Source organism: Chironomus tepperi, unplaced genomic scaffold (genome assembly GCF_022539635.2).
Source record: "Chironomus tepperi strain 1889 unplaced genomic scaffold, CSIRO-AGI_Ctep_v1 contig_223, whole genome shotgun sequence".
Classification (NCBI taxonomy): Eukaryota; Metazoa; Arthropoda; class Insecta; order Diptera; family Chironomidae; genus Chironomus; species Chironomus tepperi.
The window spans coordinates 159505-181496 of record NW_027226345.1 but is presented as its reverse complement, the minus strand read 5'-3'; the positions used below and the strand labels follow the sequence as shown (position 1 = coordinate 181496).

General features: G+C 31.0%; 3 protein-coding genes across 12 annotated transcripts in view; 1 reads left to right on the top strand and 2 right to left on the bottom strand.

The window, feature by feature from the left end:
* Positions 1 to 106: 106 nt before the first annotated feature.
* Positions 107 to 1804, bottom strand: LOC139091101 (cytochrome P450 6d3-like). Its single transcript, XM_070641045.1, has 3 exons — positions 1122 to 1804; positions 873 to 1060; positions 107 to 807 (listed from the first exon to the last, which is right to left on the bottom strand). Exons 1-3 carry the CDS (start codon positions 1802 to 1804, stop codon positions 155 to 157), a joined length of 1524 nt encoding a protein of 507 aa, XP_070497146.1. The 3' UTR covers positions 107 to 154.
* A 319-nt stretch (positions 1805 to 2123) lies between these two features.
* LOC139091100 (cytochrome P450 6d3-like) lies at positions 2124 to 4121 on the bottom strand. Its single transcript, XM_070641044.1, has 3 exons — positions 3353 to 4121; positions 3012 to 3199; positions 2124 to 2953 (listed from the first exon to the last, which is right to left on the bottom strand). Exons 1-3 carry the CDS (start codon positions 3952 to 3954, stop codon positions 2301 to 2303), a joined length of 1443 nt encoding a protein of 480 aa, XP_070497145.1. The 5' UTR covers positions 3955 to 4121; the 3' UTR covers positions 2124 to 2300.
* Positions 4122 to 4325: 204 nt separating this feature from the next.
* Positions 4326 to 21992, top strand: part of CLIP-190 (Cytoplasmic linker protein 190) — a 36809-nt gene continuing 19142 nt past the window's right edge. For 7 of the 10 annotated variants that reach the window (XM_070640770.1, XM_070640768.1, XM_070640769.1 and 4 more), the window contains exons 1-2: positions 4326 to 4463; positions 4827 to 5144. In XM_070640770.1, coding sequence (XP_070496871.1) covers positions 4979 to 5144 — 166 coding nt within the window. In that variant the 5' untranslated portion in view covers positions 4326 to 4463; positions 4827 to 4978. Of the gene's footprint in view, positions 4464 to 4500; positions 5145 to 5894; positions 6051 to 21992 lie in introns of those variants that run through there. The other 3 variants (XM_070640771.1, XM_070640766.1, XM_070640762.1) reach the window with 2 other exon arrangements.

Here is a 21992-nt window from a genome sequence, read left to right as displayed (position 1 = left end):
TTCGTAAAATTTTCAAGATAATTTGGCAAACAGTAAAACTTGAATAAAACAATAAATTTTTGGAATTTTCACATTAATCTTTATTTATTCTTATCAATTCCACATCTTATGGACATTACATTTCCTTACGTTATCTTATAATTCCTAAATTCCTTCACTTTTCTTCCTTCGAAATCTTAACCCTACATGTCCCTTCTTCTGGCAACAAAACAACAGAACTGTAGTCATATTCCAGCTCATTGTAGCTTACAGCTTCAAACTTAAAGTTTTTCAACAGCATAACAACTGCAACTTTCACCATAATCAATCCCATTCGATATGCAAGACAATTACGAGGTCCCAAGCCAAATGGCATGAACATGTCAGTATCATAATACATTCGATCACTTAAGAAACGATCAGGATCGAAATTGCAAGCATTAGGGAAAATGTTATCATCTCGTCCGACTCCAAGAATTGATATAATGACAGCAGTGCCTTTCTTAATCACAAAGTCCATATCAGGTATTTTGTAATCTTTTGTGCATTCACGGTTTAAAATTGGCAGTGCTGGATACTTTCTTAAAGTTTCATTTACACACCGGTCTATGAAAGGCATGTCCTTAATTGATTCATAAGTGATTTTCCCATCATGTTTCTTTAAAGTCTCTTCGATGTCAGCTTTGGCTCGTGCCATTAATTCATCATTTCGTGCCAATTCATAGATCATGTATGAGATTGTTGATGATGACGTTTCAGCACCAGCAATATAGAACAGGAAAACGTTTGCAGCAATTTCATCATAGCTCATTTCTTTACTTCCTTTGGCTGTTTAAAGAGAATTAAGTGCATAAGGATCATTTTACTAAATTGAATTAATTCTTGATACAAACCTAAAAGTTTGATTTTCCATTCATCAAGTTCAGCCGTGCTATTGTTTCTAAGCTGAATGAGATATTGCATCAAATCCTTTCGAACAACGTTGTTCGCTTCTCTGTGTTGAATGGTTTTAGTGACCATATTAAGGCAAAAGTCTTCCATAAATGAAGGCAATCCTTTCATATTCAGCATTTTAAGGAATCTAAGGAAATAATAAAAATTATTAATTTGTGAGTTTTAAAACATTGATGCTTCAAACTTACCCGGGACAAACCATACTTGAAATTCTCCTGATGACGTTGATCATATTTTTGTCTGTATTGTACCTTTTGGCATTTTTCAGAAATTCGTGATCAGGATCATCAATACTAGAAATTCCATCTTGTCCAAATACTGTCATTGCCAAACAGTCTGTCACATAACGCATTGAAAGATCTCGAATATCAATTTCAGCTTGTTCTTCAGCTTTAGACTTCATAAACTCTACTAAATGACTTCCGATACCTTTGACGTTTTCGAACACTCCTTTTAACTTTCCAGATGTAAATGCTGGTGTTAATGATGTCCTTAAACTTTTCCATTCATCACCTTCGAGCGCAAATAAATTGGCTGACATTGGATCCCGTTTGGTATCAACATAAATACCTCGATCACGAAAATACTCGAAATCAGTGGCAAGAACATTTTTAATGAGTACTGGATCTCTAATTAGCAGTGCTGGTTTGAAGAACATGTAGAATCCTAAAATATCATCCTTGGAATTGTTATAAATGTCAAAAATTGCAGTTCCAAACGATCTTTGTTTCTTTGCAACCGATGTTAAATTTCCAAATGGGAATTCCGCTGCGAGATGTGGAATGTCAAACTGATTCCAATAGGTATACTGCTTTCTCACATAATAAATAATGAAGCTGATAAGAACTGCTAATAAAGTTATCGCAATCATCTTAAAATTTGCTTAAAATTTTATAAAAAATCCAAATTAAACTTTTATATTTTTATTCTGTTTAGTCGTGTCTTGCTCTTTATAGACTCAATACTATACTAATTGAGAAGGTCTTTATCATTGAGCTTATATTGTTATAATCACAAACTTTTTCTTGAACTTTGAATCTCATTCACAAACTATTTTTAAATATTACAAAAATTGTCTGTTTAATCAAAATGTTTATTTATTTACGCTAAAGGGCAATTCCATATGTGAACGGTACTGAAAAAATTTTAGTACAAAATTTTGTTTTCATTTTTATCATAAAGCTTTTTATTTCTTTTTTCAATGTTTTTTTTGGTGCTTACAGATCTTAACAAAGTTTAATTATAGCTAAAAATGTGTTTTGCAATAATCGGTCGAAAGTTAATCAATTAATTTGAATTTTCTTTAATCTTATTCTTATTAAATCTACATCTTATAGAAAATTCCATCCATTATCTTATAATTTCCTTCACTTTTCTTCTTTCAAAATCTTAACCTTACATGTTCCTTCTTCTGGCAATAAACCAATAGAACTATAATCAAATTCTAATTCATCGCGGCATACAGCTTCAAACTTGAAATTCTTCAACAGCATAACGACGGCAACTTTCAAGATCATCAATCCCATACGGTATGCAAGACAATTACGAGGTCCCAAGCCAAATGGCATGAACATATCAGTATCGTAATCCATGCGATCACTTAAGAAACGATCAGGATCAAAACTGAGAGCATTTGGAAAAATGTTGTCATCTCGGCTGACTCCAAGGATTGATATAATGACAGCAGTGCCTTTCTTAATGACAAAATCCATGTCAGGAATTTTGTAGTCTTTTGTGCATTCACGATTAAAAATTGGCAGTGCTGGATACTTTCTTAAGGTTTCATTGACGCAACGGTCAATAAAAGACATGACCTTAATTGATTCATACGTAATTTGGCCATCATGTCTCTTTAAAGTCTCTTCGATGTCAGCTTTGGCTCGTGCCATTAATTCATCATTTCGTGCTAGCTCATAGATCATGTATGAGATTGTTGATGATGATGTTTCAGAACCAGCAACGTAAAAAATGAAAACGTTTGCAGCAATTGCATCATAGCTCATTTCTTTACTTCCTTTGGCTATTTAAAGAGAATTGAGAGAATTAGGATCAGTAGTAAGTTTAAATTGATACAAAACCTAAAAGTTTGATTTTCCATTCATCAAGTTCAGCAGTGCTGTTGTTTCTAAGCTGTATGAGATATTGCATCAAATCCTTTCGAACAACGTTGTTTGCTTCTCTGTGTTGGATTGTTTTAGTGACCATATTGAGGCAAAAGTCTTCCATAAACGAAGGCAATCCTTTCATATTCAGCATGTTTAGAAATCTAAGAATTAAGAAGAATTAGAAAAAAAATTAATTAATTATTCGTTTTTAAGACATTGAAGCTTTAAACTTACCCGGGGCATATGAAACTTGAAATTCTCCTGACGACGTTGATGACATTTTTGTCCGTATTGTATCTTTTAGCATTTTTCAGAAATTCATGATCAGGATCATCAATACTAGAAATTCCTCCTGTCCAAATACAGTCATTGCCAAACAATCTGTCACATAACGCATGGAAATGTCTCGAAGATCAATTTCAGCTTCTTGTTCAGCTTTAGACTGCATAAACTCTACTAAATGACTTCCGATACCTTTGACGTTTTCGAACACTCCTTTTAACTTTCCAGATGTAAATGCTGGTGTTAATGATGTCCTCAAACTTTTCCATTCATCACCTTCAAGTGCAAGTAAATTTGCTGACATTGGATCCCGTTTGGTATTAACATAAACACCGCGATCACGAAAATGCTCAAAATCAGTGGCAAGAACATTTTTGATGAGCACTGGATCTCTTATTAGTAATGCTGGTTTGAAGAACATGTAGAATCCTACAATATCGTCCTTGGAATTATTATAGATGTCATAAATTGCAGTTCCAAATGATCTTTGTTTCTTAGCAACCGATGTTAAATTTCCAAATGGGAATTCCGCTGCGAGATGTGGAATGTCAAACTGATTCCAATATGTGTACTGCTTTCTCACATAGTAGACAATGAAGCTGATGAGAACTGCTAATAGAGTTATTGCAATCATCTTTAAAATTTGCTTAAAATCCTTTTAAAATTTCAATTTAATCTTCGAATTTCTCTTGTATTTTTTATTCTGTTCAATTGCGTCTTGCTCTTTGTAGACTTAATACTACACTAATTAAGCTGAGGTCTTCAACATTGAGCTTATATTTAAAAAAAAATCATAAAATATTTTTTGAACCTTGAATCTCATTCACAAAATATTTTTAAATATTACATCAATACTTTATTATCAGTAGACTGTCATAGATGTCAGTTAAGCAACAAATTTGAAAATAAATTCTATACATGAAATTAAAAAAGTTCCATTCGCAACATAATTTTAACGGTTTTGAAAAATTTAAAATCTCAGTAATCATTGTTGTTGTAGTTGAAATATTTTTACTTCAGTGTTCTTTGCGGATATTTATTTAATTTAACTCGTGAATTTAAATAATTGTGAATGTTTGTCGATTTTTAAGTGGACAAGACTTTATTTTCTGTTAGATGTGAATGAATGAAGAGTGTTACAAGGTTTGTAAATGCATTAAATTACTTAAAAATCGCCTGTGTTTACTAAAAAAATATTCCTGAGCTCATCCAGTGATGTGTAATGAATGAAAAAATAAAAAGTTTCAGTCTAAATGATCATCTATTTTGTCTCTAAAAATAGAGCTGGTGAAGAAAGTGAAAAGTTTGAATAACATAATAATAAAAAGTGCATAAGATCTCATTAGAATGTTTATATCTGTGTGATGAGTTCAGGAAGAGGTAAGTGAACGGCCAACATAAACAAAAATCTATGAAAATAAAAATGATCTACGTCATCTAACATGCTGAATAAAGTGATCAATGAAAGTTCATTGTTTTTATAATATTCCGTTGTATTTTTAACAGAATTTGCGAAGCATAAAAGAGAAGAAAAAAAATTTACAGTGAAATAGTTAAGTTCACAGAAGTGGTTTTGTGTATATACACCAAAAAATACCGAAAGAAGCTACAAAAGTTCTAAGAATATTCCAGTGTTATTGTTAATTTAGTGAAAAATAATGAGTGAATCAACGAATGAGATTCCCGAGCATGTGATATCACAGCTACCAAAGCCAAGTGGAATCAAGCCACCATCGTCATTATTCTCAGCACCAAAAGTCTCACGAATATGTTCAAATCATGATAAAAAGCCAGATTTACCGGTCGCGGCAACACCAAAGAAAAGTGAGTACAAATTTATCAATTTATTTAAGGTAGCTCAATGGACCTTATCGAGCATGTCATCTCGAATTTAAAATAATTAACACAAAATACACAAATTGATATTTATCATCCTCCTACATGCGTATTTTTGGTCCATTTGAACATGAATTTGAATCTTTTATTGAATATTCATGAGGATATCCAAATAGTGAAACATAAAAAGACATAATAGTGATAAGTATAAGATTCGTCTATTGTATTTTGTGCAAAATTTATGATCCATACGCAATATCCTAAAATACCGATTTAAATCCACCCACAAGCTTCATTTAAGTCGCTTTGTTTATTTATAAAGCAATAAAGATCGTGAGCATTTAAACTTAATTTTCATTAAGCCGGTCTCCTTTGTTATTGTTTACATCATCCTAAAAAAACTCCTTCAGACAGAGTGTGTATGTACATATCCATCAAAGATTATCGGGTAAACATCGTTGCATCAGTCATTAACAAAAACAACGACTTTTTTGTATCTTTTTGTTTATTATTTAATTGCGATTGCCATAAAGAATATAAAATAATTTTTGTGTCTGTCCAAAATGTTTAAAAAGGAAATGAAATTATTGAGAATGAATGAATAAAAACAATGCAAAATTTTTACGCGCGCTACGTCAAAAACATTGAATATTAAAACATTCAACATTCGTGGTCGATGTTTTAAGCCAAATTAATCAACATTACTCAATTTTTATTTTGTTTTGCTTGCTCCAGTCAGTTTTACTTTAGACTCGAACATAGTCAGTCACCTAAAAAAAATTAAGAATCTCGTTAATTCACAATAAAAAGTCACAAAAATACTTTTTTGGAACGAAAATAATAAAAAAAATCGACGAAAAAATAATTAAAATAAATTCTATAAAAATTAATTAGGTGAGCTTTCCAAGAACGTAGGAATGGATGTGCTGAATGGATGTGTGCGTGCGTTAATTAAAATCTCACGAGTTTATTAAATTTTCCTTTTTTGAAATATATATAACATTTTGATACGTGGTCATTACAATTTATAGTAAATTGAGTAGTGTAGTGTACATACTGTTTATTAAAAAAATTAGAACATGCTTCTGGCTGTTTGAATATTTGAATTTTACTGTCATGTTAAACATAAGATTTTTTAATATGATTAATTTTGTATTAGCGTGGCTCGATATGCTGCTGCTGCTGATTTGATAAATGTCTGTGCTAAAAACCACCTGTTGATTCATCAATGGGTGGAAAAAATCTCTCATGTAACATGCTACTTACTATGTAGATGGAAACTGATATGAATTTTGGAGTTTCTATGGTGATTTATTTAGAGTTTTTGTGAGAATGATTAACCCATTTGGATTAGGATTTTATATGAAATAATTGAGTTGATTCTGTTCAAAATTCAGTTCAATTCTGTGTTCAAACCTTCCGAAGTCTTGTTTTCCATCAATTTTCGAGCCAGAGACCTAGAGTACAAGGGAATTATTTAAAGTTTCGATACTGAAACTGAGATGTTTTGATTTCGGTCTCAAAAAATCTCTTAAATGGAAAGCAGAGCTCGAAGTCGACTCGTGTTTTGCATAGAAAAGTCGATTCAAGTCGACTCAAAATTCGTTTATAAAATTCGAGTCGACTTCGAACTTTGTTGGGAAGTCTTGGTCTCGGTTTCGAGAACGTTTACTCCATAACTACATAGCTTCTAATGCGTTTTAAAGAAGTTTGTCTAGTGAGGTACATTATCAGAAATTTCTTTTTTTTTATATTGAATAACCTTTGTTATTTTAGAACATAAAATAAGATAGTGCCAGAATTAAAATACAGAGAAACATTTAAGTTGATCCAAAAAATCTCAAATTTTAAATAAAAGTTAAATTCACATTGCAAAGCTTACAACCCTTGTAATGCATTCTTCCAACTTCTTTCTCTATTTCTGTTTTGAATATCAATTTCTAATCGATTTATAATTAGATTTTTTATTTTTATTAATTATGCAAATTTTACTTTCTACGAAAGCCGGACAAGATATAAATAAACTTTACATTTAATCGAAATAAGCCCAATGTAATAAATTATTCTGTAAACAATACTGCAGAGAGCAAAAAGCTTAAAAGACTGTAGGTGGTAATAAATTAGCGAAAATCAGAAATGATCCGATGAGAGATTTGGGTCAATATTTTTTGTTTTGTATGTTAATCAATTAGTAACATTACTGTTTTGGATCTGAAAATTAATTTATTGTTATTTCCTCAAATTTAAATTTAGATATTGTGGAGATAGTGACCGCGAATTGGAATTTGATCAGGTTTATTAAAGTGAATCTATATCGGGAATATTTTGTTGTTTTGATGAACTGTTTATTGACTAATTCTGCACTAGTTGAAATTCGACATGTTTTGCTATATCAATTTCTTTACTGGTGTGAGTGATCTGATCAATTGTGATCCATATCCTCCCTCAGATAGTGCCTTAAGCCATCGCTAACTTTCGTCTGCCAATTTCTAATACCAAGTGTAATACTGTTAATTTTTGTTGAATATTCAGCAGACCTCGAAGTTGGCTTTACTTTTATATGGAGTCGAGTCGACTTGAGTCTACTTTTTCATACAAAATCCGAGTCGATATCGAGCTCTGATATTCAAATCACTTACTTATTGCAACCATTTTCCTACTTAAGTGGAGCTTAGCTTACAACTTTGTATTAAATCTGACTTTGTTCCTGGCTCTGTCTCTTACTTTGTATAAACCTGTCTGTACGTTAAACGTACATAGACCTGTTGTGCCATCCCTATTGAACCACGACAATATTCTCTGTTTGCTGGATCAATTCTGAAGTAAACTGGCATTCTTTCATCACTGTTCTTCGCCAAAAAGCTTCTTGAGCTGTTAAACATCGTTTCCCTAAGAAATTCCAAACAAGTAACTCAAATTCCAATTATTTAACAACTATTTATAGTTGAAGAGAAGAATTCAATAAAATATTGAACTTTAACTTCAAAAATGCAAATTAAAACTACACGAAACTCTCATTTTTCACCTTTTAAAAGGTCAAATTTAAATTAAAAATATGCAGATTTAAATATTTCATTATTTACATGCAAAATATCGACAGTGTTGCCGGATTTTTAACCATTAAAACAAGTGAAGTAGTAAGTGAGAAATTTCCTATTTGCTTATGAATCGTGATGCTATAAAATGCACCTCACTGTTTAGATAAATAACGAATAAAGCAAATAACAGAAGAGCCAAACTATATGCTTAACAGCTTATCCAATCGATTACAAATATTTTCATTTTGCAAAAAAAAAAAAATCATTTCCAAATGTTCCGGAAAGTTTTTTTTTATTCAATTTCAATATTTAATTATTTGTCTGTTGCATTATGCGTTTTTTATTCAATCCAAACATGTTGATTTTTAATTTCCTGATGGTTTTTTTTTGTAGTTTTCTCTCTCAGCATGAAACATTTTTTTAATTTTAAAAATAGAGATTCGAAAAAATTGAATTACATATAAGACTAAATCAAGCGATAAAAAAAGAGTCAATGAATCTGCAGCACGTAAAGTGGGGCAATGTGACAACGCCAATCGCGAAAAACTTTCTCAATATAATCTCGATACAAAAATGGCATAAAAAAAAGATGTAACTTTTTTTGTAGTATTTCGGAATTTCGGAAATGTCACTAGAAAGACGTCGCCTTTTATTTTGTCCGAGTAACAAAATTTACATGCGATTTATAATAAATTTAACATCTAGGTGATAATTTTCCAATTTTGCTGCCATTTTATGCAAGAATGAAATAGTCTGGTGATTATATATTCCGTAAAGACAGTTTGATGATGATCTCATGAATCTTTAATGAGGAAATTTTTAAGTTTTTTGTTACATTTCTTTCTGTTTTCACATTTATTGAGGGTAGAATAATTAGTTTGATGTGTGATTTGGTTTCAAATGAGGAATTTTAGTGATTTGTGAAGATTGTCATGATCAATTTAGGAGAATTGAGAGCTTGGAATCAACTCGGATTTTGTATGAAAACGTTGATTTGAGTCGACTCAATTCCTTACAAAATTCGAGTTGATTTCTAGTCCAGATTCCTGAATTTTCTAGTCATAAGTTCAATATTAAGCTTATTTTAGTCTATACTGTAAGAAATCTGCTAAAACTCCAAAAAATGCGCTTTAATTTCAAATTTCACACTCAAACTCACCACAATTACCATCACTTTTCTTCCATATTCAATTAATTCCTTATTTACCGTTCACGCATTTTTTTCCAATAATGACACCAAAAGCACTGTCAATTAATTCACACATACCATACGATGAGATACATTTAGTACCAATTATAAATTGATTTTTTATTGTAAAATGATCTTGAAAGTTGTTTCTATATGAAAAAACGTGCTATGCACATTATAATTGCACTAATAAGCTAATTAAGCTCGAATAAATTTCATATTCATTATTTTTTAGTTACAAAGCGTGTGTGCAGCATAAAAGCTTAAATAAGGTCCACAAAAAAATTATAAAGACGTGAGATGAGATTAAGGAAAATGTGGAATTTTCTTTAAAGAATAATAAAAGTATTATTAAGTTTTATTAGATAGAATAATGGAAGTTTCATTTTCGGACATGTGAAAAATTGATTCTTTTATTTTTTTTGGCACAGAAGAAATTTGTCAAATGTGGAGAATTTTTGAAGAGAAGAAAAGATAAATATTAAGTTTTTTGAGACAATGAGGCGGCCGAGTTTTTGGGAATAGAATGATTTTGTGGATTTAGGAGGCTATTGTGGGTTCTTTGTGATTAAAGCAAGATTTCGGATAGTCTAAGGGTCATTGGTCGTTGACTGTTGTTGCTTAACTTAGAATTTAGCAGATTAAAGATTTTGAGAATTTTTAGAAAATTATTAACTTACTCGGAAAGCACACGAAGTAGAAGTGACCGAAAATCTGACTCCAGGTCGACTAGACTCTAGACTGAGACCAAATTCCATCAAATCTAGTCTGTACGACGGAGAAAAGGCCGAAAATCTGACCAAAGGCGATTTAATTGAAGCCTGAGGCCAGATTTCATCAAATCTATTCTGGTGCCAGAATTTTTAAGAACTTTTTGACTTTTCTTAATGATTTCTGAAAATATGCTCTAATTTGTTCAAGTCTGTAGCACTCTGTAGGCTTCCCGAACAGCTCAAGTCGATTAAACGATCTAAAATTCGGAATCAAGCCGGTGTGAGTCTGGCATGATGCCGAATTTAAATTGAAGCAGGCACAAAGTCAGAGTCATTCAGCATGATCAAGTCAAAGTCAGTCCAGGGTTGGATTTTTGATCTCTTAATCGATCTGTGCTGCTCGAGCTTACTTAGAACCCCAGCAGAACTCTAGTATTAAATTTCTTAAGAATGTATTACAACTATTCAAATTTTTTGATGGAAATTCCCCAAAAACTAACTTAACAATCTCAATTAAATTGTTCCCATCCAGACTAAACACCAAAATCAATACATCAACACTGCTCGTGACTTATTTATTCTGCGCACTTCTGCTTTAACAAGCAAAAAAAAAAAAACTTCATTCCAAATTCATTCAATTTCAATTTTCAATTCATTCATTTGTTTGTATATATTAAAAGTGTTGTTGGAAATGATGAAAATTGATTATAAACAAGCGCTAGTTTTTGTCTTAATATTCTCAGTTCTCTGTATCATGTTCAAAAGATTATAAAAACGAAATCTTTTATTATTTTTGTTTCGTAAAAGACACAGAAGACGAAATATTTGCATAAAAAGATGTTCAAGTCATCATCATTAAACAGCCGCGCTATAGCTCACAAGACACCTACACTATATAATCATTAACATCACTTGATTCTATATCGATTCTACATCTCATCAATGATCTCACGATGATGATCAAGCTCACATATACACAGGCTATAGAAATGATTTTATTATTGCTATTAATTTTTGTTAAGCATGCGATATGTGTGAATAAATAGTAAATAAGTCTTATTATTTGATTTATGAAAATTAAACTAATAATTTACGAATTTATCCAATTTGGATTTTAACGAATGTATCAAATTGATAAAGGAAGGTGGTTCTCGTCGAATGGCTTTTACGCATTAATCAATGCGAAGAATTCTTTAAAAAAAATTATTTAGTATTCTAGCCCCCACAAGAATGCCTTATTGTAAATATTTTGGGCGATAAAATATATTTTAATATTTTTTTTTTGAGATGTTTTGATGACAAACTCATTGTGGAATATGAAAATATTTCTGAAGATGACACTTGTTGCTAAGCTTCTTTACTTGCTGAATTCTTCTTCTTTTTTCGTTCTTTATTATGTCACTTTAATTCATGTCTGTGTGAAGAGCACACATGTGCGATGTCATTAGTAAAGTCTTTATGTAATGTGTCAATCAGATGGGTTGTGTAAGGGAAGGTAAAAATATCCCAGATTTGTAATTGATGTCACGTGTTTAAGGCTGATGTGTAGTAAAATGTGGAGCAATTTTTGGATAGAGCATTTTTGGATCAATTTATAAGCTTTGCTGAAATTCATAGTATTTAAATGAAGATAGGAAACTTAAGCTTATTTAAGCACATTTTCACATTTTTAGTGATTGCTCACTTTTGTTACAGAATATCGAACTTTTTCAAAAATATGCAATTGAATTCTTGGAATTTTTCCACATTTTCACATTTTTGACTCTATTTTGTCAATAGTCACTTAAGTGCTCTACCCCTTACGCTCGCTTGATAGTATTCTAACCACACAGTTTGGAAACAGCAGTCATAAGTTTGACACCAAATTTTTATGGTCCCTCTCACCCTCCCCACGTTCCAAAATGTCCATACAAAATAAAAGACCTCTTTCTCCTCCCAAAAAGCGAACCTAACAAGTAAACGACCCCCAATAAATTCAAACCATCCACATGTACGCATCATTGGCCCCACGACCTATGAAAAATGTAAAAAATGTTCATTAAGTAAACATTCGGAGCTTATTATTAATGCAAAATAATTTATTTTAAAGTATTAAATGCAAAAATCTGTCAAAGTAACAGTAAGTTATTGTTCATCAATGTCAACAGTTTAACAATTGATTGATTGCTACCTCAAGGAACACTTTAATAAGCTATGTGATATTAAGGAAGAAAGGCGAAAAACAAACTTGTTTAGTGCAATAAATTACACTTAATTTATGGTTGAGGCATTAGGGCAGTGGTGGATAAACTTTTATTTCTCGAAGCACACCTTTGCGACACACAAGAGGGACGAGGCACACAGGTTGTCCACCACTGCTTTAGGGGCTCAATTTGTTGAATTTTAGAATTTTTCTATAGAATTTATGATCGGAAAATTCTAAATTTGCATCCAAGATCCTCAACGATTAACTTCAAATGATAAAAATCTAAATATTTGTAGATTTACGTCTGCATTAAGTCTACTTATACCACGTTTGTCCGCTAATAAAATACATCATGTATGACAGTAAAGAAGATTCTTGTGGGATTGCTTGTGATACACAAGAATGAAATATTTAACTGCTGTTCTTGTCACTACATTTATCAGAAATATGTTCATATTGTTCCATTCCAAAAATTCCATTTTTTTAACAATTTTTTTACCGTTTTTTCTACATTTAAAAATGCATTTTTTGAATACTTTTGAAGCTTCAGTAAAAATAATTTTTCACATTTTGCTCATTTTTCTTCATTCAAATATTTAATGTGCAAATAATTTCTGCTCATAATGCGTGTCTATGTCTGTACTTATTATTTCAAATATTTGCGATGTGTAAATATTAAATTAAAAATTTCTAAAGAAATGAATCTTTTTTTTCTTCATCCATTAGCACTTTCCGGCTGTTTGCGACAAAACAAAAACCGCACAATAATTTAAGATAAGCTTGATAGCTTAGAGAAGTGTTGAATTTAAAGTTTATTGTGAAGTCTAAAATTAAAGAGAAAAGAAGTAATTAAAAAATTTCACTTATTTTATATCTGATGAGAAGCTTTTTATTTGCCTGCCTTCAATGAATTTAATGATGCATCTGTTACAACTGTAATTATGAAGTGTATTTTTTTATTTGCAATGGAATTTCTTTCTTATGGCTGTTTATGACAGTAGAAATGTTGGAAATTAAAATGCTTGGAATATTGTTTAGTTGAGATTGTTGGGATGCTTGACAAATGATTTTTCTTTGTTTAGGAAATAGGAACCGACTTGCTTACTTACTTTCTCAAATCGCTATAAAAATAGCACTTTTAAGAAGTTAACTTGTCATATTTCTTCTTTCTTAAGCTTTTGAATTGTGATTTTGATCTGCTTAAATTCTATAAATTTAAGAATGCTTTGTATAAGAATTTCTTAATCCAAACATCAAATAAGCTTTAATCAAGGCTATATTTTAGTAGTTCATTGAGCAATCGAGCTCTGATCAACAAATTACACAATTTTAAGCAACAATCTTTCACTTTCATAACAATAAAATAACTCTAAATACTAAAAAACCAGAGCTCAAAGTCGATTTAGATTTTGCATGGAAAAGTTTTGTAAAAAAATCAACTCAAATCGTCTAGATTACATGTAAAATTTAAGTTAACTTCGAGTTCTATAAAAAATTTAATTATTTCCAAAAATTCTATTAAAAATTCACATTTATTCAAATTTCCATACCAAAACTCTTCAAAAACCAATAAAAAGAATATTTGCATAAAAAATTCATCATTCAACAAAATCCCAAAAAAAAAGTTCACAGTCTATTGCGACTTGTGTTGCGGAAAACAAAAATACAAAAATACAAAAAAATAATCATTATTCACAAATTATCTGTCTATTTCTAATTGCATGGATGACTCTTGAATCATCACCCATACTTAAATTCCAATCTAAAATATACTACTGATTATGCAATACAGCACGACAAATAGTCATACAAACAATATTTAAAAGCCAGCTGAAAAAAAGCCACGAAATTGATAGTGACAAAAAGCAATTGTAGATTATTTTATATAACATGATATTATTTTTAGTTGACTGGAAATGAAAGTTAATTGTCTCGATTCTCATAAGCGTACTTACACGCAGAAAAATAGCCTCATAAATTGTTATTTAATTTTTATACTCTAGGCGAGCATTTCTGTTGTCATTAAATAATATAAATTTTATGACACAAAAATAAAAAGTTTTTAATTTGCGATGTAAAGCCTTTGTTGTCATTAACATCAAATTCTGCATCCTTTTTCACTATTGTTTTTACATTTTCAACAAAATGTTTGCAGTTCATGCATTGAATTTATTATTTCAATATTCACACTAAGGTCATGTAAAAATAATAGATGAAAATTGCATTGTGGGAAACTTCCGTAAAAAGCACACGCATTTAGTATTCATTTGATGAAAATAAATTATATGTGTTCATGTTTACAACTTAATTAAGTTTTATTTTTAGCAAGTTTTAGAAATTTAAATATAGTGTAGCGATAATTTTTTATTCCACAAGGGTTGGGCGATGAATTGGATTGTTTTATGGTTGAATGATATTTTTATCATGTTTTTAAATATATGCAGAATGTTTAAATGCGTTGTTATGACCAGAACTGATTAGCTTGTGGTGTTGGCTGGAGTTTGTGGTAAAGTCGGTTCTAGATTCCGTCATTTTATATTATTTTAAGCATTTAAATTGATTTGTTTCAGTCTTTTCTCACATGAAGTAGAACGAACAATTTAAGACAGTTCCTATGAATTGCTTTGGCTGAGAATACCTCCAAAAATTATTAAACTTTATTAAGAATTGCCAAATTAGCTTGCATAGAAACTTGAGGCAAGCCTGAATAGCACAAATCGGTTAAAATAACGAAAATCTGAACTCAGACCTCCGTGAATCTAATTTAGAGGCGTTACTAGAATATTTCTAAAGCATTCATACCCAAAAGCTTTCCAATCTCGCCTCATTCCTGTTTATAATCATTTCATCCAGTTTCGTCTATCAAAACCAATTTTATCTGAAGAAAGTTTATCCAGTTAAAAACTTCCGAATAACACAAGTCGGTTAATTGATCCTAATGATGTCAAATTTAAAGCAAATCCGGTACCAAGTCATAGTCACGCTGGCCTAAGGTCGGATTATTGATCGATTAGCCATTTTGTGCAATTTGAGTTTGTTGATTGCAAATAACTCTTTTGACCTTTAAAAATCACGCATCAGTAGACAGCTTCTTGTCTTTCTTAACCGCACGACATCCAATTTGACCCCCTTTCTTAGCTATTAAACAAATAAAAGTAATTAACTTGCCCCGCTGTTGAAGTAAATGTCTTTGATTCATATCAATACCCAACATGCACCTCTCAAGTACTTCTCCATTTCCTCACTTTGTCTAACTAACTTCCATCCATTCAAAAAATAAAGTTGAATAATGAATTGTGTTGACTAAATTGAAATTGCAAGTTTTGATAGGGAAATGTTATGTGAAGACACGTTTTTGTAATTAAGTCACTGTTTTCCTCTTTCCGTGTGTGGATTTGAGAATGTAATGAAATATTTGATATGATATTTTACGACCATGATTTTTAAGAAAAACCAACAGTCAATAAAATGAAAAATTGATCTATCTAAGAGAAATAAAACAGAAATCTAGAAATGGAATTGCATCCGCCAAAAAAATATTTAAAGACAAATTTATTATCATGGAGGCGAAATAGAAAGCACAAAAAAATGATTTTGGACTATCGAAAATCGCAATAAAAAAAAGAACACGAACGGCACTTAAAACACCAAAAAAATTCATCATGTTATCTTGTTTCATATCGCAGCGTGAATCATTCAATTTATGGCAAATTTACACACAAACAATCTGCAAAATTCTCTCACGAAATAATTTGTGCAATGTGAAAAAAAATTTATTTGACAATTATGTCGTGAAAGTTTAACTTTATTAAGGCACAACAGAAAATATAGTTAAATTGTCAGTAAAATGATTCTTAAATGGTCAGCAAGATCACGCCGACAAATGAAAGTTTCAATTTACTTTGTTTTGAGCAAAAAAAAACGTGACAATTACAATGAATGGTAGACATGATGTCCACGTAGGTGGATATGAGAATTATAAATTTTAAAATAAGAGATATATTGGACTTTTTTTATGAAAATAAATCGTTTTTATATTGTTTCTCATGAAGAATTAAGTAAATTGTTATGTGCACAAAAAAGAAGCAATAATAAATTGCTTAAAGAATTGTTAATCCTATTTTAAAAGAGGTCGGCAGGTTATAAATCAGCTTTACATGTGCTGCGAAAATTGTTGAAAACAACTTCTTTTCAAATTAAATTCACAGGAAGCTTTTTATAATTCAATATATCAATTAGCATAGAAATTGTGAACCCATTTTATGTTTTGCTATTAATTGAATGCTTCTTGGCTTAATATGCTGCCTTTTATGAAACTTTCTTTCAATGGAATTGGATGGTTAGGGGTTCTCTCGAGTAGTATACATCGGTTAATCAATTGAAATTCCAGCATCATGCCAGCGTGACTCTGATTTGTTGTCGGATATGGTTTAAATCAAATTCAGAGCCTCGCCGGCTTGATGTTAGATTTTGGATCGATTAACCAATTTGCGCTATTCAGATCTTTTGTTAAATGCTGACTGTATCTTGGTACACACGATTGAAGCTTCCTAACTAGAATTATAGGTTAATAGTAAGTCGAGTCAGATGGGCTGACGTTCCTAAAATTCTTGGTAACAATCCTAGGTCATATGAATTTTTCGAAAATCTTCTGTCTTTTAACCTTTCTATTTACGAAGCTCGATTCAATTGAGTCAGCCTATCATGGTGTGGTTCGGGGTTTTGGGTGCAGTTTTGAGGTATTTGGTACATATGTCTCCATTGCTAGGTTAATGCAGAAGAATTTTAGATGCTTTTCTTGACAGAATCTTTAGCTTACGAATTGTTACTTGTTACATTGCCAGGTTCACCTGGTCATGACGTTTTCGTGACCTTGTAATGTGCACAACGTGCAAGTAGTTCAATATCCAACCTTATTGATCCCCAAAAATCCACAATCTCTCCAAATATCACTGTTTAATTTCATTACTGTTCCCTATTCAAGCCATAGAAAATTCGCAATTGTGAAACAATAAATCTTTTCTTGTCTCTCTCTTTACACAATCATTTCCAATTACAGTAAGAGTTTCAAATACTTGAGACTCATATTGTTGTCATTTTATAATTAGAATGTGTTGTAATTGAGAGAGTTATAGTTAACTTGCAACTTGGGATATTGTAACATATATTTCTGAAATAATATTGTAACTTGAATTGCCATAAATAGAATTTTCATCTCCTTTGAATTTTGCAATGTTTTTGTGTATATTTAATTTAATTCATATAAATCTTTGCACATTCTCGTGACTTACATATTTTCACAAAACAGTAATTTTTTTGTTGATAGGAATTAAATGCATGATTTGATTTTTTTGTAATTCGATGACTTTTAAAGCTTATTTTAAATAAACTTTTTCAAGTACTTATTTTGCGGTTGTTTGTTGACTTCCCACAATATTCTAGCAAATTTTCAATGTTTTTGATTTCGTGAATTATTTGATGATGATTCTAATGTAGATAGCTGATGAATATAGTATGATAAGTCTAATATAAAAACAATCCCGAGCGACACAAATGGATAAGGTGCTGCCACGGAGCCTTAAAAGCTCCATGATCTTATCATTTGCGATGGAGTCTTAAAGTGAGCTCATGGTGCTTGGTGCTTAATCATTTTCGAAGCTCCATGAACCCCGTTTAGGGCTCCGGAGAGGAAAATAAGATCATGTAGCTTTTAAGGCTCTGTGGCTTATCATGAAGCGTTTTAGGCTCCATGTCGAAGCCTTCCTTATTTATGTTATTCGGGAATTAACATAGAAAAATATTCATATATTGTGGTTTATTAGACATGATTTATGAGGAAATGAGAGATGTTATTGAGTGTTATTTTCATTGCATTTTCATGCCCGCTGAGCACCAAACCATAATACAGGAAATAAATTGGGTTAATTTTTTTAAACAATCGATCATGTTGTTAATATAACGGTAAAATATTGATCTCAAGTGCTCAATTGAAGTGGTTCAAATACTTTTTTTTAAGTATTCTTGTTTGGACTTATCATGGACGATGTTAAGCTAAGTGGATGAAGATTGAAAAATGTTGTAAACAGCATTAAACAGATGTACTTTGTTTTGTTGTTTGAGTTGTGCTATTTAGGTTGGAATTACTCATTTTTTAATGTAATTTTAATCAAATTAAGTTCTAAATTGTGAATAAATTAGTTTAAATATTGCCTAGCTTATTAATTTACATTCAATCAAGATTAGCTATTTCATTCAATCTGAAAAAGTTTTATGCACGATTAAATAATTTAATATTGCTTACTACTTTATATACATTTTTATTGTGTATCAACTTTCATAGTTAACTTAATCAGTTTTTCAATTTTTAATTCTTCTCAATCTATTTTTATAACACAAAGTGTTGATTGAATTAAAATTGAAAAAAACGTGAATGAAGTCTATTCAAGTCGTAAATTTGAGTATTGAGAATTGTGACTTTTTGATTTAAATCTATTGAAATTGTAATAAATAACGTGATAAAAATGAGATGAAACAAAAAAAGAGTTAATTTGATATGCCATTAAAATAAGCTTGTTAAGTAGTTATTGTTTAGGTCAAGAACTGAGCATTAAATCGATTAAAGATTTAAGATAATAAGGTGGTCAAGATAGTTTGTGAACAGATGGAAATTATAGTCTTTTGTAATTGATTTTTTAACTTTATTTGTGTCAGATGTTGTATTGTTGATGAGAAGGTTGGCTGATTTAGGGTTAGATATTGTAAGCTTAATTCTGGGAAGCATATGACGTAGAAAATGCCGAAAATTCTATCCTAGACCAACTAGACTGTTGCCTGAGGGAACACTTCATTTAGTCTGGTATATGGCAAGAGTCACACTAACCTTAGACCGGATTATGGACATTTTCTCCACCGTGTGCCTTGCTAGAGTTCATAGTGATATCAGAGCTAAAAGTCGACTCGGATTTTGTATGGAGTCGAGTTGACTAGAGCTGACTTTGAGCTCGGAAAGTTGACTCAGACTTTGTGTGGAGTCTAGCTGACTCGAGCATATTTCGAGCTGTATTAAACCACACCTTCAGTTTTCTTCCTTGACCTGCGTCCAACCTCCATCTACTCTTCTACCTTGATTACTCAGATCCACTTAATAGCAAAATTTCACAATCCTAATAATCATAAACTCAAACATTGTATCTATAACCAAGCTAGCCACATTGACGACAACTGCTTTCCAATATGTATTTCAATAATAAAAAATATCAATTTACTTTGAAACTTAATACTAATACAGCACTGAAATAAACAAAAATTATTACTGTTTTTCAACCTAAAAACAGAATTTTTGCTTCTCTCTATAACAAATGTTATTTTTTTCTGAGTAAATTCAGACTTGCAAATTGTTTTTTCACATAAGAATCTCTTAATTATTATTTAATGACAATTCCTCAGAAAAATTCTTGATTGTTTCTCTTAAATTGCCGAATAAATAAAAATTTTATTGTGATATTTAATTAAAAGTCGCAAAGTCATGTAAAGTCATCACCTGATTGGTGCTTCCATTGTTATTAACTTGTCATTAGACACGCATGCAGTCGTGCAGGACAGATGACGACAGGAAAAATTTAATTTTCGTGATTATTAAGTTAAAATTGAGGAGTTTTATGGTCGATTGATGGAATTGAAATGGAATTGTCTGAAATTGTCTCAATTTTATGACATTTTGAGGATTTTATGATGATAAATGATCGATTTTAAAGCCCTGTTCAGTAGACCTACCGCGAGAGGCATATCAAGAGTAAGGGACTGCAGATCAGTACCAGAATAGCATAAGTTGGTTAATAAATCAAAAATCCGACTCTAAATCGGCCTGACTATGACTTGTTGTCTGATTTGGTCCAAATCTGACATTCGGCCAGAATCACGTCAGTCTGGTGCAGGTTTTAGTATCAATTAATCAACGTGTGTTATTCTAATACTGATCTGCAGTCCCTCAATCTTCTTATACCTTTCAAAAATTAAGCCATTTTAACTCATTCCTCAAACATGCCGAATTTCAAGTCCAAAACTCGCTCGAAAAATTCCAAAAAGCTAACAAGATAATTAAACCATAATAACATCCAATTATAAATTCTTTTAACATCTCCGTAAATATTGTATTTCCACCTTAAACACAACATGTGATGATAATGTGGTGACAACTGAACGAAAAATCTCATCTTTTAATCTTCTAAATCTCCACTCCACATTTGTCAACTTGATCCATTACAGAATACAGTCATACCGAATCATTTTTTATTGTTTTACGTCTAAAGATCGACGTTAATTTTAGTTCCAACAAGAAATATGAGTAAAAATACGTGATTCTCATCTCAAGTTCATTATTTTCTTTATTCTTAAGAATTCAATATTCTGTGTGTACCATTAAGTTCTGTATTCATACAGAAACAGAAAGTTATCTGCGTATTGTTATACCTCCATGAGTCATTTTCTGGTTTTTTCGGTCGATATTCTGCGCAGAAAATTGATTTGATTCAAATTCATCATTTTATTACTCGAAATATTGGAAATTTGATCGATTTTGATCTTCATTGATGTCAATGACGTAGACTATCGCGATTGAATGACGTCCAATGTGTTAATTTGGGTAACAAAATTCTGTAGAATATAAAATCGTACATTAAAGCTTTTAATGTGTATTCTAGAAACGTTCCGCGTGTTAATTTCATTTTTATACATTTTTCTTCGAATTTTACCAAACAAAAAACTAAAAACTCATTCAGAACAATTTCGTGAATGTTCTAACATCTGATGTAATAAGTTTCTTGTGTCGTAATTGATGTTAACAATCAAAAACGTAAACAATATTGTGTAAATAACAAATTTGAAGAGACGTGGGTTCGGAATAAGAAGAGATTGTTTCACTAGAAATGAAATTTGACCCTGACCGTGGCAGTGAAAAAATGTTTAAAAATTTTTGACTCAATGAACGGATATACATTATGGATATATAGTAAAATAGAGAAGAATACAACGATTTAAAATGACATTAATTTCCATAACAATTGAGCGAGAATTTGAATGGGACCGGGGAGCAAATTTGATGGAGATTTGGGTCGTGGTTGGTTGTGAGGATGATTTGGGATTTTAGATAGGATTATTGGATTTAGGGAGGTTGTTTGCCATCTAATCGTTTCTTAACCCAGTGGAGAGAAGCTTCTGATTTTATAACTCGTGTTGGTGTTAAGTCTCGATTAAAACGGCAAATAGCTTAAGATTCATGGCATTTCCAAACATTTTATGGTGTGCCGCATCACACAGACTGCCAACCACTGCTTTAACCTCTAGAAACGACGTTAAAAACAACAAAACATTCGAATTCGCCCTCAATTTTCATACCTATGTGCTACTCGGGTATGTACACAAAAGTTCTCTCTTCTATCAACACAAAACAATTCATGAGAAAAAGGTGACTTTTATAATATTTTATATTCTTTCATATTTTTTTTACCTTTGCGAATTGTTAATTTGCGTATTTGCAAAACTATAATTGAGGCTTTAAATTAAAGTCTTATTTGTTTAAGTAATGAGGTGAGCATTTGTTCTTCAAATTTATTTTCGAAATAAGATTTAGTGAATGGAACGAAATTTGAGATGATTACTTTGATTGATGAATTGTGAAGGAAAACATTAGATGCAGTATATGGAATATTTACT

Excerpts from the sequence above, each read along its gene's own strand:
- LOC139091101 (XM_070641045.1), bottom strand. The coding sequence starts at position 1,804 with ATGATTGCGATAACTTTATTAGCAGTTCTTATCAGCTTCATTATTTAT. Across the intron at positions 1,061-1,121 it reads TCAAGTATGGTTTGTCCCGG|ATTCCTTAAAATGCTGAATA; the intron begins GTAAGTTTGAAG and ends TTATTTCCTTAG. Across the intron at positions 808-872 it reads ATGGAAAATCAAACTTTTAG|CCAAAGGAAGTAAAGAAATG; the intron begins GTTTGTATCAAG and ends CTCTTTAAACAG.
- LOC139091100 (XM_070641044.1), bottom strand. The coding sequence starts at position 3,954 with ATGATTGCAATAACTCTATTAGCAGTTCTCATCAGCTTCATTGTCTAC. Across the intron at positions 3,200-3,352 it reads ATGATCCTGATCATGAATTT|ATTTCTAAACATGCTGAATA; the intron begins CTGAAAAATGCT and ends CTTAATTCTTAG. Across the intron at positions 2,954-3,011 it reads ATGGAAAATCAAACTTTTAG|CCAAAGGAAGTAAAGAAATG; the intron begins GTTTTGTATCAA and ends CTCTTTAAATAG.